Here is a 19,993-nt window from a genome sequence, read left to right as displayed (position 1 = left end):
AGGCTGGGGAGAGGAGCTAGGGTGGAGGGGGGTTTCGCGCACATGCATAGGGCAGGGTGCATAGAATTATGGGTGTGGGCACACACGTATATGGATTTCCCGCTCCTCCCCTTCCTGGCACGCGATGGCAAAAAGGTTAGCCATCACTGCCCTATACCGTTCCAGGTAAATATCTGTCCAATCTCTTCTTAAAAACCTCCAGTGATGGAGCATCCACAACTTCGGGAAGGAAGCCCTTCCACCAGTTAATTGCTTTCACTGTCAGGAAATTTCTCCTTAGTTCTAGGTTGGTGATTTCACTGAATGTAACATCATGGCAAAATCCATGTATTTTTTCAGGAAAACAGGTATGATGTACTGGAAAATTCTGTCCTTCCTTTTTGCCATTCAGGAAATCAACAAAGATCCTCTTCTCTTGCCCAACCTCACCCTGGGTTATAATCTCCATGACAACTTTCGAGACAGAATGTTGACATTGGAGGGTCTGTTGGATTTGCTTTCGACTGGAGAGGCCAATGTTCCCAACTACAGCTGCGGAAAGAAGAGAAACATGCTGGTTCTCCTGGAAGAGACCAACTCTGATATATCCATCCTCATGGCTGCCATATTGGGCATCTACAAAATCCCACAGGTATAGAGCCAGTGAATGGCTGCAAGTTTATTCCAGAGCAGTTAAGGAGATTTTCTCCTTAGAAATGTTAATTAAGCATGGATTAAGATGAAGAATTAATCTTTATGTCATCTTTCAGCCTCCCAGAAAGAGAAGCACAAATATTGATACAACGATAATTAACAGTTATAAATTGAGTACAAATATTAATTTGTAATATTTGATGTTGCTCAGATCTTGCACTATGCAGGCTCTGAGGAAGCATCAGCTTTTCAGAAAATGAGATCTGGATTTCTTTTTAACATCCATTGTTGACAGTTACGTTTTCTGCATTTCTGATCCCCTATTAAATCCACCAAGGTAAGCTGGAATCTACCAGCCACTACCTAAACTCTGACATTATCTTTTCAGGATGTAATAGGTCTTCTTCTTCTGCCATATCCATCATCGGACGTTGGTGATCATGTTAACAAATCCTATTTTTGTCAACAGCCACATGAAGAAGTGCTGCTGAGTTTTGTCCACACCAGTCCCTTAGGTTTTGAAGCCACGATGTTCTTCTTCTGCCTGGACCTCGTTTGCCTTCAAACTTTCCCTGGAGGATTAAGTGAATGATGCCGTATTTTTCTGGGTGTCGCATCAAGTGTCCAAAATATTCTAACGTTCGCTTTTGGCTTTGATGATATCCCTTGGCTTTCCCAGGTGGCTTATCACCTCCTCATTTGTGATTTTTGTTAACCCAGTTTATACATAACAGTCGTCTGTAAATCTACATTTCAAATGCTTCTCATTTCTTCAAGTGGTTTTCTGTCAGAGACCAACTCTCTACTCCATAGAGCAGGATAATAAAAGCCCCAAATAAAACATAAATCTCCTTTTTTTTCACTCCAGATCAGCTACACTTATATTTCACCGATCCTGAGTGATAAAACTCAGTTACCTTTTTTCTACCGGACCGTCCCCAAAGAAGGTGCTCAAAACCTGGGGATTGTTAAACTGCTGCTGTATTTTCGATGGACATTCGTTGGCATATTTGCTGCAGACACCGATAATGGAGAACATTTCATTAGGACCTTCGTTCCTGTGCTGGCTCAGAATGGCATCTGTGTTGTTTTTTCACAAATCGTATTATTAAAAGATGAGAACTTCAAGCATCTGATTTCTGTTTTCAACCTGTGGGCCCAAATCAATGTATTTGTTTATTACTCAGAGTTTACGTTCATCGAGGGAGCCTTTTTCCTAGAACATATATTAAATTCCTTGCAAAAGCCTATTGAAGGGATAGTTTGGATCACAACCGCTTTGTGGGATCTCACCATTGAATTATCATATAATAGTTTCTCTTTCAGATACACCCATATCATTTTTTCTTTTCTTATCCAGACCAGCCAAAGGACCAAATTTGACGATTTCATAGATTTCTATCCTTTTATCAAAGCATTTATGACTAAGAAATTTCACTGTTCATATGAGAAGCCTGCCTTGTCTGTGAAAGGCTGGACAAGGTGTACAGAGAAAGAAAACTTGGAGACTCTACCTCAGCAGAAGATTGAAAAGACTTTCTCTCTAGATAGCTCCTTAACTTACAATGCCATCCAGATTGTGGCACATGCCTTAAATGTGGTCAATTCACCCCGATCCCAGAGGACAAGGATGGAGAGAAAAGACAAGGTGGAAGTTGAAAACATTCAACCATGGCAGGTATTTCCTTTTCAGTTCCATGTATGTTGCTAAAGGCGACATCTAGATGACGAACATCATGAAACACTCTTTGAGAAATGTCATATACATTGAGAAAAAAAATACCGTTTATGAATCATTTTTTTTCATAAGACCCTTTGTCCTCCTCATATATATATATATATATATATATATATATATATATATATATATATATATATATATATATATATATATATGTAGGTGTTTGGTTATTCGGGTTTTCTCCCGCGTAAAATTGGTGGTGTCTTGGCAACGTTTCGACGAAGACTCAAGATTCCCAAAGATACACAAAGAAGGAACCCCACTTAGACCCATAGTCAGCTCCATAGGCTCACCTCTACAAAACCTAGCCAAATTTGTCACCAAACAACTACAGCCCTATGCAGAATCCATCAACTCACATGTAAAAAACTCATTCCAGTTCATAGAGATCATAAAGAAACAAAACTTACAGCCCAGCGACCAACTCGTGAGCTTCGATGTCATATCCCTCTTCACCCAAGTGCCAATCTAAGAAGCCTTGAAAGCTATCCAAAACAAATATAACCCCCCCAAGCACATCCTAGATCTGACCAACCACTGCCTATCCAACACATACTTCATCTATAATGGACAAAAATACAAATAAATAGAAGGAGCACTCATGGGATCACCCCTCTCACCTGTCACTGCTAACCTCTACATGGAACACTTTGAAACCCAAGCTCTAGAAAAATCTGATCACAAACCCAAACTCTGGCTCAGATACATAGACAACACCTTCATAATCTGGCCACATGGGAAAGAAAAACGACAACTTCCTCACACACCTCAACAGCCTACACCCCATGGAAACAGAAGCGAACAACCAACTTCCCTTCCTGGATGTCTTAGCCTACAAAAAATCCAATGGCTCCCTAGGACACATCATCTACCAGAAGAAAACACACAAAAACCGCTATCTGTACGCACTCTCACACCACCACCCAGCACAGATCAACTCCGTAGCCAAGACACTCATCTCCAGAACAAAACGCTTAGCTGACGAACAACACCTAAAAACCAAACTACACACTCTCACTAACGTACTAATATCCAATGGATTCCGAAGAAATAAGATTACCAACCTAATCGAAAAAGAAACCCCCACTAAAATCCAAGACAGAGAACAAGAAAACGGCAAAGCCCTCCTCCCATACATAAAAGGCACCACAGACAGAATCAGCAAGACCCTCCACAAACACAACATCAAGACAGCATTCTGCACAAACCGAAAAATATCCACCATCCTAAGAAACCCCAAAGACAAAATTGAGTTAGAAAATCAAGGAGTATATGAAATCCCATGCACCACCTGCTCCACCACATACATCGGACAAACCAACAGAAGAATAAGTGCACTCATTGAAGAACACAAGAACTGTCAGAAAAGAGGAACCAACTTCTTCCCTGGTCCAACACCTCAAAGCCACAGGACATGATATTGACTTTAAAAAGACCAGAACTATCGCCAAAACTGAACACTTTAACAACCGAATAATCAGAGAAGCCATTGAGATAGAAAAACGTCCACATAGCATGAATAAACGAGATGATACCACCCGCCTACCAGCCATTTGGAAACCCCCCCTTATTGACAAACGAGTCCCTAACACAAAAAATGACACCAGACCCACACTCACGAGAGCCACACAGGATGTAACCACCACACATCCACACAGAAAGCAGACTCAAACCCACACTGATGATGAGGCACGACCATGGACTAGAAGCCAGACCACAGCTGCATCATTAGCCACTTTAAACCCCTCCAATCCATACATGAAGCAGACTGACACCCACCATGAAGAGGTGGCATGACCACGAACACGAAGCCAAACAACAGCAACACAGCTCACCAGCTCAAATCCCCCTGCTACTCAGACTAACCCGAGCACAACCAAGCCCCCACATAAACAGAACACACCCCCATCCAATCAGAGCACACCCAACCCCCCATCCAATCACAGCCAAACCCCCAACCAATCAGAACACACCTCCACTCAATCAGAACACAGCCAAGCTCCCACCCAATCAGTTCACACCCCCACTGGCAGTTAAAAGGAAGAAACAGCTGCGATCACACACATTGCTCCTAGAAGCACGAAGCCGAAAACACCAGCCTGAAGATGACGAATGAGACTTCGTCGAAACGTTGCCAAGACACCTTCAATTTTACGCGGGAGAAAACCCAAATAATATGCTGTCCGCAGACAGCATAATGGTGCTTAAATGTCTGATAAAGCCTAGAAAATAGTGATTTGGGATGTCACTTAACGATGGCTATACAAACATCTTGATTTACGTAGGAAAAACCCTGGCTAGAACAGTAATGCATGTGTGTGTGTGTGTGTGTGTGTGTGTGTGTGTGTGTGTGTGTGTGTACAGTTAATATTTCGGGTTTCTTCCCGTGTAATTGTGAACATATCCCTAAAAGGGTAGAAGCGACGTTTCAACAGAATCTCATCTGCCATCATCAGGCTTATGTGAAGGGTCTTTTGCTGTAACTGCCGTTACTATTTCAAATCTGGTGCTGGTAGTCTGGGATGGCTCCACCTTTTCATTCTGATTGGTTGGGAGTCCCAGTTTGTGTTTATTGGCTTGGCTTCGGGTGTATGGTCGGTTTTTCTCCACTAGGTGGCAGGGCTTCATCTTTGTGGCTGGTTTGGATATGATTTGGCTGGGACTTGTAGCAATACATGTCTTTTATTAACACTTGATCTATGTTTTATATTTGATGTTAAGATTCGTCTATCTATGAGAGCAGGTTTCCAAATAGTAGGCAGACGTGAAGTGTCATCCCGTTTATTCATGCAATATGGTCTTTTCTCTATTTCTATAGCCTCTCTGATTATTCTGCCATTGAGATGTTCTATTTTTGCAACTGTTTTTGTGTTATTAAAATTAATATTATGTCCTGTTGTGTTTATGTGTTGAACTAATGATAATGTGTGTTCTTGCTTTTGTATTGAGTTTTTGTGTTCCTCAATGCGCACACTCATTCTTCTGTTGGTCTGTCCAATGTATGTTGATAGGCAGGAAGCACACAGGATTTCGTATATGCCTTGATCTTCTAATTCTATTTTGTCCTTAGGGTTTCTCAGAATTCTTTTTGCTGACAGACAGCAAACTGTCTGTCAGCAGGTACAATGAAACATTGTACCTTTACAGGGAGGATACCTGAGAAGAGGGTGTGGCTCACTGATGAAGCCTTATAAGGCAGAAATAGCTATCTGAATCTCCCAAAAAGCAGCACAGTTTGCTGTCTGTCAGCAAGAAACAAAAAGCCCAGAAACTTGTGAATGAGATTTCACAGAATCAGGGCTGCATAACATCATAGCTTACATAGGTAAAACCTGGCTAGAAAGAATATGCACATAAAAGCCTACGAAAAAGAAAGAAAAAGAAACAATGTACCTTTACAGGGAGGATACCTGAGAAGAGGGTGTGGCTCACTGATGAAGCCTTATAAGGCAGAAATAGCTATCTGAGTCTCCCAAAAAGCAGCACAGTTTGCTGTCTGTCAGCAAGAAACAAAAAGCCCAGAAACTTGTGAATGAGATTTCACAGAACCAGGGCTGCATAACATCATAGCTTACGTAGGTAAAACCTGGCTAGAAAGAATATGCACATAAAAGCCTACGAAAAAGAAAGAAAAAGAAATATATATACATACATACACACACACACACACACACACTTTCAGCCCCACTTGGAACCACCTGTGCTGCACCAGATAAACACACACACTCATGCTCACAAGAGGAATCTATCTGGTTTAATCATAGCTTACACGATGGTCAAACAGTAAGCGCTGAAGTTCTTTGGTGAGAAGCAAAGTCGGAGATGGCTGTTTCTCCCGTGCCTCCGGCTTTATAGAACGCCCCTCAAGTGCCCCTCCTTTGCTCTATTACAAATTTAAAGTAACCGCGCTGCTTATCCCATCTGGCTACGCCCTTCAAGCACCCCTCCTTTGCTCTATTACAAATTTAAAGTAACCGTGCTGCTTATCCCATTCTGGCTACCTACAGGTTGCCCTTACTTCCAGGCTTTTACTATCTTCTCCTGTCACTGGGATCTGTTTGACGTTGATGGATTTATTCCCTCCACCCCCTTTTCCCTTATACCGTCCATCACCTAATATCACCGTGCCATCCTACACACTATAACACCCCCTCCACTGTGTGTGTTCTTCCGGGTCTGTTCCATCTCATTCTGGATCTGCACAGATGCTCATGTCCAGGTGTTTCATATTCCTCAGGATATTGTGTCGAGGGGTTGTTTGACACTCGACATATATAATGTTTTTATATCGAGACACCTGGTCTACCCCAACATATGGGAGGGGGCATTCTGCTCCCTTTTGCCTTTCAGCTCCAATCCAGGAGCCCTCAAGCAGTCGCATTCACGACAAACCATTTTATACCAAATTTATATTTTGCTGATAAAAAAATAAAGGAAGACTGGTATAGATCTATTTCAAGCTTTTTAGCTTTCATCACCTAGCCATACCCTTACGAACTTGGATTCCTGCATGTTAGGCAGTTGAATTAACCTTCTGAGCCACAAGTTATATATATTAATTATACCAAATTTATATTTTTCCTGATAAAAAAATAAAGGGAGAGTAGCTGATGAGAGCTAAATACCTTGAAATAGATCTATATTAGTCTACTTTTTAAAAATATAAATTTGGTATAAAATGCGGCTGCTTGAGGGCTCCTGAATTGGAGCTGAAAGGCAAAAGGATATATTGGTTATAACAACACCTTTTTAAATATATATAATGTTATACATCCTAATTACGACCATTTTTCTCTTAATCATACAGTATAGTCCGTAGAAAAAAAAAGAAACTTGATATTATATAACATACTTATATCTATTGTTTCCATAGTTATAACATAATTTTCTATACATTTAGCACTCTATATAAATTTTAATTTGCAGTTATGTACAGTCTAATAATAATATTGCTTGCAATATGTATTCTTCTATATAGTTTTATACCTGTATTCGTTTCTAGCTTATTGACCCTCTTTCATCATTAATTTTCTAAACTTTGCATCTATTATCTAGCCAATTGTACCATAGGCCCCATATTAAGTAATACACTGTTTCTCCTTTGTCTTTGTCTTTTATTTTCTTCATTACCATTTCCTCTGTCGGTATACTTTCATTTTTCCAATTTTGTGCATACGTAATTCCGTTGCCGCTGTTATTACATGTAACATTAAATATTGAATTACTCTTTCTTTTTACATTTGGCCTCCAGCATTGCTGAATGGCAAATTATACCTTGCCTATGTTGTCACACACCACTACAATTATTTTACTTCATGTATTTTACTTCATGTGCTTTGAGCTTTTCTTTCTTCAGATTCTAGAATTTGATGCTTGTGGAAAGGGATTTTGGATTATCTCCCAATTTATTATAATGTAACACAACATTGTATTTAATATTACAATTATCAGTGTATATTCTTGTAAAATCACCTGAAGAGTGCCAGAATCAATATTCAAGCTTTCCCTCAGAATCAGTGTTCAAGCTTTCTTCAGATAACGAGCAGATGGAAGAGTCAATTATAAATATTGACATTTGCTTCCCAATTTCGGAAAGCCAATTCATAACACAGGAAGTTTATAAGAAGAGATTAGATAACCATTTGGTAAATTATTATTATAATTATTAAATTATTATATTTCCAGGACTGAGTTGTACAAAATGATGCTGTGTCTTCTACAATAAGGAGACATTTTCTGACAGTGTGAACAATCAACCAATGGAACAGCTTGCCTTCAGAAGTTGTGGGAACTTCATCATTGGAAGCCTTCAAGAAGAGACTGGACTGCCATTTGTCAGAAATGGTGTAGGGTCTCCTGCTTGGGCAGGGGTTTGGACTAGATGACCTACAAGGTCCCTTCCAACTCTGTTAATCTATCTCTCTTGTGGAATCAAAACACAGGACTCAAAATAAACAATTAAGGCTCACTGTGGTGTTTGTTATTCAATGTGCACAGGAGAAACTCTCCAAACAATGTTAAGATAAATCTCTGCAGACAAAACGATGTATCTATAGCTATGCAGGACATCTCAGGGAGGGGGGGAAAACTCATGGATAAGCAACAGATAATGTAAGCAAATATATTTGTAGGTAATGGATTTCCCTTCTCCTGCCCTTCTGCCATCTGCTTATCTTCAAGAGAACTAAGGGGAGAAATAAAACAAGAAAACAAGAAAATATGGGCTAGTTGGAAATGCCAGATGTTGGAAAGAAAACATCCGCCATTGGTACCTGAAGGACAAATCTATGCAGAGTGTCCTGAGAAGAAAACAGGCTGCAGCTCAATAATTCCTTATATCTCTGTATATCAACTTGTTTAGATGATTCCATTTGTGTAAAAACCTCTTTCCTTACATTCTGTAGCTTCACCATTTCCTGAAGAATCCTCAGATCTACAACAACACCATAGAAGGAATGTATTTGGATAGAAATGGAGATTTGATGGCTGACTTTGACATTGTGAGCTGGGTGTTGTTTCCTAATAAGTCGACCACCAGAGTGAAATTTGGGAGTCTAGACAGAGAAGGAACCATTGGAGTCAAATTCAGCATCAACAAGGAAGTCATCACGAGCCCTCAGTGGCTCAATCAGGTAGAGGAAGAGATGTCCCATCTCTTTACCCTGAAAATAAGACATTCCCTGATAATAAGTCCAATCAGGTTTTTGAGTGCATGGACTAAAATAAGTCCCCCCCCAAAAAATAAGCCCTCCAAAAAAATATTTAAGCGCATACGCAGACAGTCCTCACCATTTCCTCTAGTTAGGGTTAGGGAGACAGAGCTGGAAATCAGCAAGAGAAGCCCCGTCTTGCTCCACACACCCCAAAATAATAAGACCTCCCCAAAAATAAGGCCAAGCACTGATTTCAGGGTTCAAAAATATAAGACAGAGTCTTATTTTGGGGAAACACAGTAGTTTTGTCCATCATCTCAATCAGTGTACCCCACCATCCCAAACTATATATAAGACCGACTGCCTTCAAATTCATGCTTCAGAATTATATTCTTTCATTTATAACCAGCAAAGGAAAAGATGCTTTATGACTTATACAGTACAAGACTTTGGTCTAGGGACATAGAGGGAAAAAATGTGGAGATGGAGGGAAATGGAAGCAGGATTTAAGAGAAGGGGAGAATTAAAATCAATTGAGTTACACATTTTCATTTGGGCATTTATACATTCAAGAATTTGACCTTATTTGGTAGAAGAAAAGTGCAAAACCCATCATATGGAAGAATTTCAAAATTCCCATTTCCCCTCCATATGATGTGTTTTTCCAAAGGTTTCTCTGACAGCCTTCCAGAGACAGTCCTCCAAAATGGAAGCATGTCTGACTATCATGCTTCCAGTTTCAAGAATAACTTTCTAGAAAATTCTCTGGAGTGGCCGCCACAACATGGCCCAGGGGAGAAACAGAATGGTCCACTTCTAGTCCATTTTGCACTTGCCTCTTTTGTTGGTCCCTGTAAGGTCCTGCCTCTCCAGTCCTCTCAAGAAAGCAGTACTCATGAAACAAAAGCCATTTCAAAAGGAAACTTTTATTGGAAGATTGTGATAGCAAGAGATCTAGGCAAGAATTAAGTTTCCCACTCAAAACAGTAAAGTGCAGACAGAGCCCCTCCCAAAGTCCAATCTCGAAGTGTAAAGATATTATGAGATATTCAGACTGAGGAGGTGATAAATGCCGGTCTCCAAGGCAGCGCTGCTGCTCTTCTCTGGAGACGAGATAAACTATGGGACCTGACAATCCCATTCCAACACTATAATTCATTTCATAACTAATCAGTTTTGCAGATGCTTCTGAATGCAAATTTTATTCACTTTCAGCCCTTGCCTTATTCCCAATGTGTGGAGCCTTGTCAACCTGGCTATTTCAAGGTGGTCCAGGAAGGAAAACCAATCTGTTGCTACAACTGTATCCCTTGTGCAGAAGGGAGCATTTCCACCCAAGAAGGTGGGTGATTGGGAATCAAAAAAGGCCTTGGGATAGGAGCAAAGGTTCCTGCAGATCTTTTCTAAGAAGATATTTCTAATATCTTCTAAGTATTGAGGGTGGGGGTATTAATTTAACTATCAGAATTAATTTCACCAAGGATATAACAATAATATGAGCTGGGAGAATTCATTGGAATGAGAAGTTAAGAGTAGAAGAAGCCAAGCGGCTATCAAGAAGCATATGTGACTTTGTGAAGGATCAGTTGAAGTGATATGAAGCAGCCAATTGTTTCACCATGACAAACAGAATGATGTTGCTTCTACAGTATGAAACTCTCCATTGAGATAAATTAATCTCCAATGTCAGGGTTCCAAGTAACACCCCCAATGAAAGAAAACTCCGAGGCTTGACTTTCCCCAAAGTTACATGTTATTGAAAATGTCATATTGGCACATCTGGGAAAACCCAAATCTGAAAACTTCCAGGTTTTCCCCACCCAAAGGAAAGTTCAAGTCCCTGCCCAACACCCACAAGTCCATCACATGGCCCAATCCAAACACCATGCTGACTGGAGATGCCTCCCAGTTCTAACCCTCCAGGTGCAGGGCAAGATGTCCTTGACTTTCTGAGAAAGGAATGTTATTATGACTACCGGTATATATCACCCATGCTCCATACAATCCCCCCATCAGAGTTCCCCACAGTAGTAAATGTGGGAGGCCTGAAGATGCAATGAAAAAGATGGCTTCCAGGCCTGACAGACAACTCACACAGGACCTAGTCAGTAATCTTGCCATCTCCTCCATTCCAGGAGGAATGGAGACACATTTCTCCCTAACCATCTTCCTCCAAAGTATCCAAAGAGTAGGCAGGCACGACCTGTGTTTCCTGTGGAGTAGCTATTTGGGGCAATACATTGCTACCGGAGAGGAACTTCTCCTCATTATGGTGATTAGAGAGAAAGGTCAAACCAGAAAACTTTATCTGCCCCTTTTTAATCATTAACCTTTGGGATTTGGTCGGACAAAATGAAAGCAAAAATAGTTGAACAATATTGTTATTGAATTTCAATTTTATCTTCCAATTAATGGGTAATGGGACAAATCAAACTCCATTTTGGAAAACCAGAATATTCCAACCGTGTCACATTGGCTAGTCCTAGTCCATTAGAAACCTTCCTACATGATGTAGATCAGAGGTGTCAAACGCAAGGCCCGTGATAAATATTACATTTGTCCTCTATAGATGCAGACCACTGCACCAGATGTCCAGACAGTCAGTATCAGAACAAGCATCGAGATCAATGTATCCTCAAAATTGTCACTTTTTTGTCCCATCAAGAGTATTTGGGAATTATTCTTACTTTCTTTGCCCTATTCCTGACCTTAACCACAGTTTTAGTCTTGGGAATCTTCATTAAATTCCAAGAAACTCCAATTGTCAAAGCCAACAACCGGGACCTCTCCTATATTCTCCTGGTCTCCCTTCTTCTTTGCTTCTTGACTTCCTTTCTCTTCATTGGTCGGCCAAGGAGAACCACCTGCCTTCTCCGACAAACAATTTTCAGCATCATCTTCTCCATTGCCGTGTCTACCGTCTTGGCCAAAACAGTCATGGTGGTGCTGGCCTTCCTGGCCACAAAGCCAGGAAACAGAGTGAGAGGGTGGCTGGGCAAGAGTCTGACCAACACCATCATCATTTCTTGTTCCAGTGTCCAGGTTGTCATTTGTTTCACCTGGTTAGGAGTCTTTCCTTCATTCCCTGATTCTGACATGTATTCCCAGCCTAGAGAGATTGTTCTGCAGTGTAATGAAGGCTCGGTCACTATGTTTTATGTTGCCCTTGGTTACATGGGTTTTCAGGCTGCCATTTGCTTCATAGTGGCCTTCCTGGCCAGGAATCTACCTGGGTCCTTCAACGAAGCCAAGCTGATCACCTTCAGCATGCTGGTCTTTTGCAGTGTCTGGATCTCCTTTGTGCCTACCTATCTCAGCACCAAAGGGAAATTCGTGGTTGCTGTGCAGGTCTTCTCCATCTTGGCTTCCAGTGCTGGGCTGCTGGGTTGCATCTTCATCCCTAAGTGTTACATTATTTTGCTGAGGCCAGATCTGAATACAAAGGAACAACTGATGTTCAAAAGTGAAGTAAAAAAGTGATCCTGATGGATGTTCTGGGGATATAATTCCCACCCAATATAATTCTCACCCATTGGGTACTTTTCAGGAGAAAACACTATCAGGCTGCTTTTTGAAGTGATCTCCTGTTTAAGCCTAATTTCTATGTTTTTATGTTTCTGTGTCTGGTAGTAGTATTTAGCATTTTGGGCTTCATTATTAGCCTTTAAGTGAGGATGTTATTAGAATTTTAGTCTGGCAGTGTTGACCTCCTTTCAGATTTTAGGAAAACATGTTTTTCTTCTGTTTTTTCATGGGGAAAAAGCAGCCTTTTCAACAACTGAATCTTAGTCATTGTATTCTGAAAGTAATTGAATACACTTGCAAGTTTTAAGTAAGATACTAATCCATCTTGGAAAGAGCATGATGTAACCCATAAATTTACCACATGTGGAAAGTAATCTCTAATCAATGTTTTCTATTGTTCACTTGTCAAATGTAATAAATATCTTTCGTTCTTTCATTGGTTTCTTTCTGATGTATCACATGTACCAAATTTTTTTATCATTTGTTTCTGTACCCTATTAAAAGACTTGGACTTCCTCGGGAGACTTCCGGTGGCTCCGCGGACATCGATGATGGTCTCTATTGACCGCCAGCCGCGCGATCTGTTAAAACCGCCCTGACAGCGCTAAACTGCTGTCCGGCGGTTTGAAAAAACTCTCCTTCGGGCAAAGAAGGAGAGGAGAGTCAGAGGGGGTGGGTTAGAGCTCCCCGAAAGTCCCTGGATTAATCCCAGGGACTCGGAGGGTGAGAGCTCCCCAGTTCAGCCCTCCCATTGCTCCGGATTGGTGGTGTCTCTGCTAGCCAGAGCCAGACGTCGCGTCCAATTCTGCCGGCAAACAGTGAGTTTCAATGATTACTAAAAAGGCAGACAGAGCGGAAGCAAGAGTGCAAGCTTTTTAAAAGAAACAGAGCTTAACTCCGTGAATACATTGTTGCAAACGGAACTTTCTTGAGCTGGAGGCTGGAGAGGAAGCCTTTGTTATGGGTGGAAGGGAAAGTGAAAGTTAAAAGGGAAACTGCTTGTTAAGAGTCTTCCGCTTGAAGAAAAAATTGCTGGGGACTGAGAAAAGACTGGAGAGAGGATTGTTTATTCTGAAAAACTCTGAAATAAATATTGTAAGACTGTTTATAAGACTTTGTGGCTGTAAAAGAAAAAACTCATTTTAAAATAAAATGGCTGCTAAACAACTAAAGCCACCAACTTCTAAAGGGGGAGGAGGTTCCCCTGTAGTGACTCAAAAGCAACAACTTCCGGCTGATACACAGTCACAAGACCTTAAAGAATTTATAATGGGTGCCCTGAACAATCAGGCAGAAATGATGAAAGAATTTTCGGAGGAGTTAAAGAAAATTAAAGATGTGGTGGAGGAAAAACACGATGCAATAAGAGATGACATTGTTTTTGCAGTCTCAGGATTGGCTAATCACATGTTAAAGATTGAGGAGAGAGTACGCGAAGTTGATGAAGCTAATTTGGAGCTAGCAACTAAATTAGGAGAGGTTATGATACAAACAGAGAAAGTGGATGATGAAATGGTCATGCTACAATACAGATCAATGGAATTTGCCCTGAGACTAAGAGGTTTGAAAGAAAAGAGTGGTGAAAATTTAAAGGATATTTGCTCCAATGCTTTAGCAGAGTTGATTTCAGAAAGGCCAGAAGATGTAGCAATTCAAATGGACAAAATCTATAGGGTTAACTCTTGGCTGGCAAAACAAAGGCAGCTACCAAGAGATGTGGTAATCTATTTCACAACAAGGAGAATTAGAAATGATATCCTGCAAGCTTCTTACAAAAACAAGATTCAAGTGGATGGACAAGAGCTGGTGGTTTTGAAGGAGCTTCCTCCTAAAATGTTAAGAGACAGAAAGCAGTTTGGTTTTTTGGTGAATGAATTAAGAAACCAACAGCTCCAGTACAGATGGGATGTCCCATTTGGGATAATAGTGACATACGCTGGGCAAAGACATCGCTTAAATACAGTTGGAAAGGCAAAAGACTTTTACGCCAATGTCTTAAAGGCTGGACGACCACCCTCACTAGGGGGTGCTAGAAAGCAATCGGAAATGATACAACAAGAGAAAGATGGAGGGCAAGTACAAACCTATGCTCAAGTTTTAGCTGGAGGAGCTAATTTGGAAGAAGACTTATTGCTAAGTGGGGGTCCACCACCAACCCTTGAGCCATTAAAGAAGATAGAGATGCCAAGAGAACAACGATTGACAAGAGCCACTTACAAACAGCATCTGGCACAACAGCCTCAAGATTCAACCCAACAAGTCCAAAAAACACAAGCAGTGGGAGGAGGTAGGCCGAAGTCCAAAATGGCGGAGGAGGTTCAGCTGATGCTCTCAAAGCTTGGAGGGCCTAGAGATGGCAAATAAATTTTTATCTTGGAATGTCAATGGTTTAAATTCCCCACAAAAAAGAAAGAAAATATTTCACTACTTGAAGCAATTTCAGAATGATGTTATTTGTTTGCAAGAAACGCATATTAAATCTTCAGATCAAAAGTACTTGATAAATTCGAAATTAGGTACACATTTTGTGGCATCAGCACCAGAGAAGAAAAATGGCCTAGTTATATATGTTAAAAGAGGCCTACTGGCCAATTTAATTGAGGCTGATACTCAAGGTAGATATATTGCAATTGAATTAACAACACAGAGCAGGAAGCTGCTTGTAATCGGAATATATGCACCTAACCAACAAGACAATTTTTTTAAATTTTTACATACTAAAATACTACAATGGGATTACAGATCTTTACTTTTAATGGGTGATTGAAATGGGGTAATAAATACCCAGAAAGATAAAAAAAGTTTATCCAAGATATCCATGCGTGCTAAGCTGCCTAAATCTTTTTTTGATATTTTGGAGGATATGGAGCTGAGAGACATTTGGAGAGAAAGGAATGTACTGGAAAGTGATTTTACTTTTTTTTCAGATAGGCATCAATCTTTTTCTAGGATTGATTTTATATTAACCACAAATGATCTTTATTCTAGGGTGAAGAAGACGAAGATATGTCCAAGAACGTTAACTGATCATAGCCCAGTTTGGGTGGAATTAGAACAGGAAAGAGGGGAAAGGAGGTCTTGGAGGTTAAATGAGAATTTATTTAGATATGAAGATAACTTGAATGAACTTAAAAAACAAATGAAAGAATTTTTTGTTAATAATATGAATAAAGGTACCTCGATGGAAATGGTATGGGATGCAAGTAAGGCATATATGAGGGGAACATTAATTTTTTTGAACAATAAATATAGATTAAAACAACAAAACAGACGGAAAGAGATAGAGGAGGAAATTAAAAAGAAAGAACAATTGCTTATAACTAATCCAGGAGATAAAAAGGCAAAAGATATGATAAACATTTTAAGAGAGCAATTTAATATGTTAATGGCTGGGCAAGTAGCAACCAGCATACAATATGCCAGACATAATACATTCTGTAATGCTAATAAACCTGGGAGATGGCTGGCTTACACGATGAGAAAAAAGCAAAAATCACGTACTATAGATAAGATAGAATTTAGAGGTTTACCAACAGAATTTAATAAAAAAGGCTTTTTTGGATTTCTATACAAAGCTATATGCTAAAGATTCAATTCAAGATGTTGATATTGACAGATATTTAAAGATAGATATTCCCGAACTAACGCTGGAACAGAGAGAAAGTTTGAATCAGCCAATAACTTCCGAGGAAATTGTTGGGGTAATTAAACAATTAAAAATAGGTAAGGCTCCGGGAACAGATGGATTAACAGCTGTTTATTATAAACATTTACAATCTGAAATGCTAGAACCACTTAAAATCTTATTTAATAAAATACAGGTAGGAGGAGGAGTACCACCTTCTTGGAAAACAGCTTTTGTCTCACTAATTCCAAAGGAGGATCAAAACTCCATCAAGCCTGAGAATTTTAGGCCAATTTCACTTTTGAATACCGATTATAAGATTTTTGCTAAGATATTAGCTAATAGATTAATGCCAGTTATGCAACAAATAATTCATAATGACCAATCAGGGTTCATAAAAGGAAGACAAATGAAATATAATGTTAGACAAATTGTAAACCTACTGGAATATTTGGAAAAAAATAACCAAGTCCCTGCAGCGTTTATATTTTTGGATGCAGAGAAGGCATTTGATCGCTTGAACTGGCAATTTTTGTTTAAAATAATAGAGAAAATGTATTTTGGGGAGTATTTTACACAATCAATTAGAGCGATATACCAGCAGCAAACGGCACAAATAATAGTTAATGGAGGTTTAACAGAGGTTTTTAGAATTGAGAAAGGAACCAGGCAGGGGTGTCCTCTGTCCCCATTGTTGTTTATCCTGACTTTGGAAGTGCTATTGAATAAGATACGTGACTCAGAAAAATTGAAGGGTATTGTAATTAGACATCAAGATTATAGATTAAGAGCATTTGCAGATGACTTGGTTGTTACCTTATCTCAACCTATAGAGTCGGCTCCATATATATTGGATATAATTGATCAATATGGGAAAGTATCAGGATTTAAAGTCAATTCATATAAGACAAAGATGATAACTAAAAATATGTCTCTATTTGAAAGAGATGAACTAGGAAGAATAACGGGGTTTGAAATAGTTAAAAAGGTTAAATATCTAGGAGTGTATATAGCAGCTTCAAATACAAAATTATATAAAAATAACTATGAGGATCTCTGGCAGAAGGTATATAAGGATATGGAGAATTGGAAAAAATTACAGCTGTCTTTATTGGGAAGAATTGCAGCAATTAAAATGAATGTGTTACTTAGATTCTTATTCTTGTTCCAAATGATACCTGTGCTTAAGAAAGATGAAAATTTGAGAGAATGGCAGAAAGGTGTTAATACCTTTATTTGGGCTGGGAAAAAACCCAGAATAAAGATGAAAATTATACAAGACACACGTGAAAGGGGGGGTCTTAAAATGCCTAATTTAAGATTATATTATGAAGCAGCGGTCTTATCACAAATTAGTGATTGGTTTAACTTAACTGAAGGGAGAATTTTGAATCTGGAAGGTTATAATTTATTATATGGATGGCATGCCTATTTGTTATATGATAAAAAAGTGGATAAAGTATTTAAGGCCCATATACTTAGAAATGCTTTGTTGAGGGTTTGGAAAAAATATCAATATAAGTTAAATTATAAGATACCTGTATGGGCAAATCCTAGACATGCAATAGAAAATATAAGTATAGAACAAAAACAGGAGGTGATTACTTATAAAGAGCTTCTTATTATGGAAAGGGGGGTATTGTATTTGAAATCTTTAGATACATTGAGAGAAGAAGGTATAATTTATACATGGTTTCAGTATGGTCAGCTTCAAGCTAGATGGAAGGAAGATCAAAAAACTGGCTTTGTGCAAAATGAGGAAAATTTGGTAAAACAAATTAGAGATAAAAAACAAATGCATATTAAAAGGTTGTATAATGCCTTATTGGAAATAGACTCTGAGACGGAACTGGTTAAAGATTGTATGATTAAATGGTTGCAAAATTTTCAAGAGCCAGTGATGATGGAGACTTGGGAAAAGATTTGGACTAGAAATGTGAAATTTACACAAGCACAAAATTTAAGAGAAAACTTTTATAAAATGTTTTATAGATGGCACTTAGATCCAAAAAAATTATCATGTATGTATCCAAATGTGCAAGCTAAATGTTGGAGATGTGACTGTGATGATGCAACTTATTATCATATATGGTGGACTTGTAAAAAAATCAAAGCATTTTGGATAAAGATCTGGTGGGTGATGCAGAATATTTTTAAAAAAAGATTGAAATTTACTCCGCATTTGTTTCTATTGGGTATAACTACGGACTGTACAGTTGTAGAGACTAAACTGATTTTGAACTTGATAACAGCAGCAAGATTGTTGATAGCACAACATTGGAAGAAGGACTTTTTGCCTACTATTGATGCTTGGATATTGAAAGTAACTAATTTAGCTGAAATGGCTAAAATTTCAGCATATTTGAAGGATCATACACAAGAAAGGTATATACAGGACTGGAGAAGATGGATTGATTATATTCAAAATAAGTATCAGACTAAAAAATATCAAATAGCTTATGAATGATTCTTTAATTGTATAAGCGCTATATGAGTGATATTAAGAAGTATTATGTCTAAGAAGTAGGATTTTATCTATGGGGGGTTAAGAATTATTTCTTAGAGGGTGTTAGTTTAATGGTTGGTTAAGCAATTTAGTTTATTGTTAAAAGTTAATAGAAATACCTTGTGTTCTGCTCTGGGAAGTCGTGGAAGGGGAGGGGGGTTGGATGGGAGGGTTGTGGGAAAACTGTGTTTTTTTTTCTCACTAATAAAACTTTTTCAATAAAAAAAAAAAAAGACTTGGACTTCCTCCATTCTATAAATGCTTTTCACTGTGCCTGCGATTTGTGTTGCAGGGTACAGCTGAACCAGTGGTGGGATTCAAAATTTTTTACTATCATTCTGTGGATGTGGCTTGGTGGGCATGGCATGGCTTGGTGGGTGTGGCTTGGTGGGCATGGCATGACTTGGTGGGTGTGGCTTGGTGGGCATGGCAGGGGAAGGATACTGTAAAATCTCCATTCCCTCCCCACTCCAGGGGAAGGTTACTGCAAAATACCCACTTTCTCCCAATCAGCTGGGACTAATCACAGCCTTGTTGAAAATGTCTGGACCAAACATAATTTCTAATGTTGGATTTTCCCCCTTACCAGAGGGAGCCTCTTGTGGAGTACTTGAAGCCATTACCATGGCAACTCCACTGTGCTGTACAGAAGAAGCCATTTTAAGGCAGTCCAGTACAAGCAATTTTAAGACACAACAGGCAGTATCTTAACAGAACACAGATTCATAACACATTCATATATATGAATCTCATGGCCATGGAAAAATATCCATGTAAATCAGATTTTATCATTTTATTGGTCTTCAAAAGAAAGTTTAAAAAAAAGCTATGCTCTTATGTAAAAAACGATTTACGTTCTTGTTTGAAACAAAAATGGGGAAGTCCCAGAGGACTGTAATGATCAGGGTGTTCCTTTTAACAGCATAACACTGGTAAAGATGTTCCTTTGACCAGGTTAAAAATAGACGAGAAGGATGGTACACAAGCTTAATAAATATACAAACTGTCTTGTTTGCAGAATTTTGTTGCATTTCATGGGAAGCATAAGTGAAACTTAATAAGATCAAGAGGAAACTATTGCTCATCTAAGTGGGATTCACAGGTGTCTACAGACTGATCAGCAAATTCCTCTAGACAAAAACTCTAAATCCATATTAATAAGCCATTAATCATGTCCATGTTGAATGTCTTTCTTAATTTGAGTTTTCTAAAAGTGTTTTATTTGATAGATCTGGGGCCAAATTCTCCAGTCTCCCTCATTGGCCCATCTTCAAAGTTTTAAGCCACATCTGTTAGTTCTCCCTTTGGCC

The 19,993-nt window shown here is 39.1% G+C and overlaps 2 protein-coding genes across 2 annotated transcripts; both read left to right on the top strand.

Annotated features, from left to right (window-relative positions):
• Positions 1–352: 352 nt before the first annotated feature.
• LOC148115888 (vomeronasal type-2 receptor 26-like) lies at positions 353–12,507 on the top strand. Its single transcript, XM_087885266.1, has 5 exons — positions 353–631; positions 1,502–2,311; positions 8,779–9,006; positions 10,243–10,369; positions 11,597–12,507. Exons 1-5 carry the CDS (start codon positions 353–355, stop codon positions 12,505–12,507), a joined length of 2,355 nt encoding a protein of 784 aa, XP_087741392.1.
• A 161-nt stretch (positions 12,508–12,668) lies between these two features.
• LOC148115887 (uncharacterized) lies at positions 12,669–18,916 on the top strand. The gene has a single exon (XM_087888178.1). It carries the CDS (start codon positions 13,705–13,707, stop codon positions 14,914–14,916), a length of 1,212 nt encoding a protein of 403 aa, XP_087744304.1. The 5' UTR covers positions 12,669–13,704; the 3' UTR covers positions 14,917–18,916.
• Positions 18,917–19,993: the final 1,077 nt, after the last annotated feature.

This window comes from Pantherophis guttatus, chromosome 2 (genome assembly GCF_059756535.1).
Source record: "Pantherophis guttatus breed Tessera chromosome 2, ASM5975653v1, whole genome shotgun sequence".
Lineage (NCBI taxonomy): Eukaryota > Metazoa > Chordata > Lepidosauria > Squamata > Colubridae > Pantherophis > Pantherophis guttatus.
Note: the sequence above shows the minus strand (reverse complement) of the source record. Positions and strands in the feature narration are given on the sequence as shown.

Excerpts from the sequence above, each read along its gene's own strand:
- LOC148115888 (XM_087885266.1), top strand. The coding sequence starts at position 353 with ATGTACTGGAAAATTCTGTCCTTCCTTTTTGCCATTCAGGAAATCAAC. Across the intron at positions 632-1,501 it reads GCATCTACAAAATCCCACAG|ATCAGCTACACTTATATTTC; the intron begins GTATAGAGCCAG and ends TTTTCACTCCAG. Across the intron at positions 9,007-10,242 it reads GCCCTCAGTGGCTCAATCAG|CCCTTGCCTTATTCCCAATG; the intron begins GTAGAGGAAGAG and ends ATTCACTTTCAG.
- LOC148115887 (XM_087888178.1), top strand. The coding sequence starts at position 13,705 with ATGGCTGCTAAACAACTAAAGCCACCAACTTCTAAAGGGGGAGGAGGT.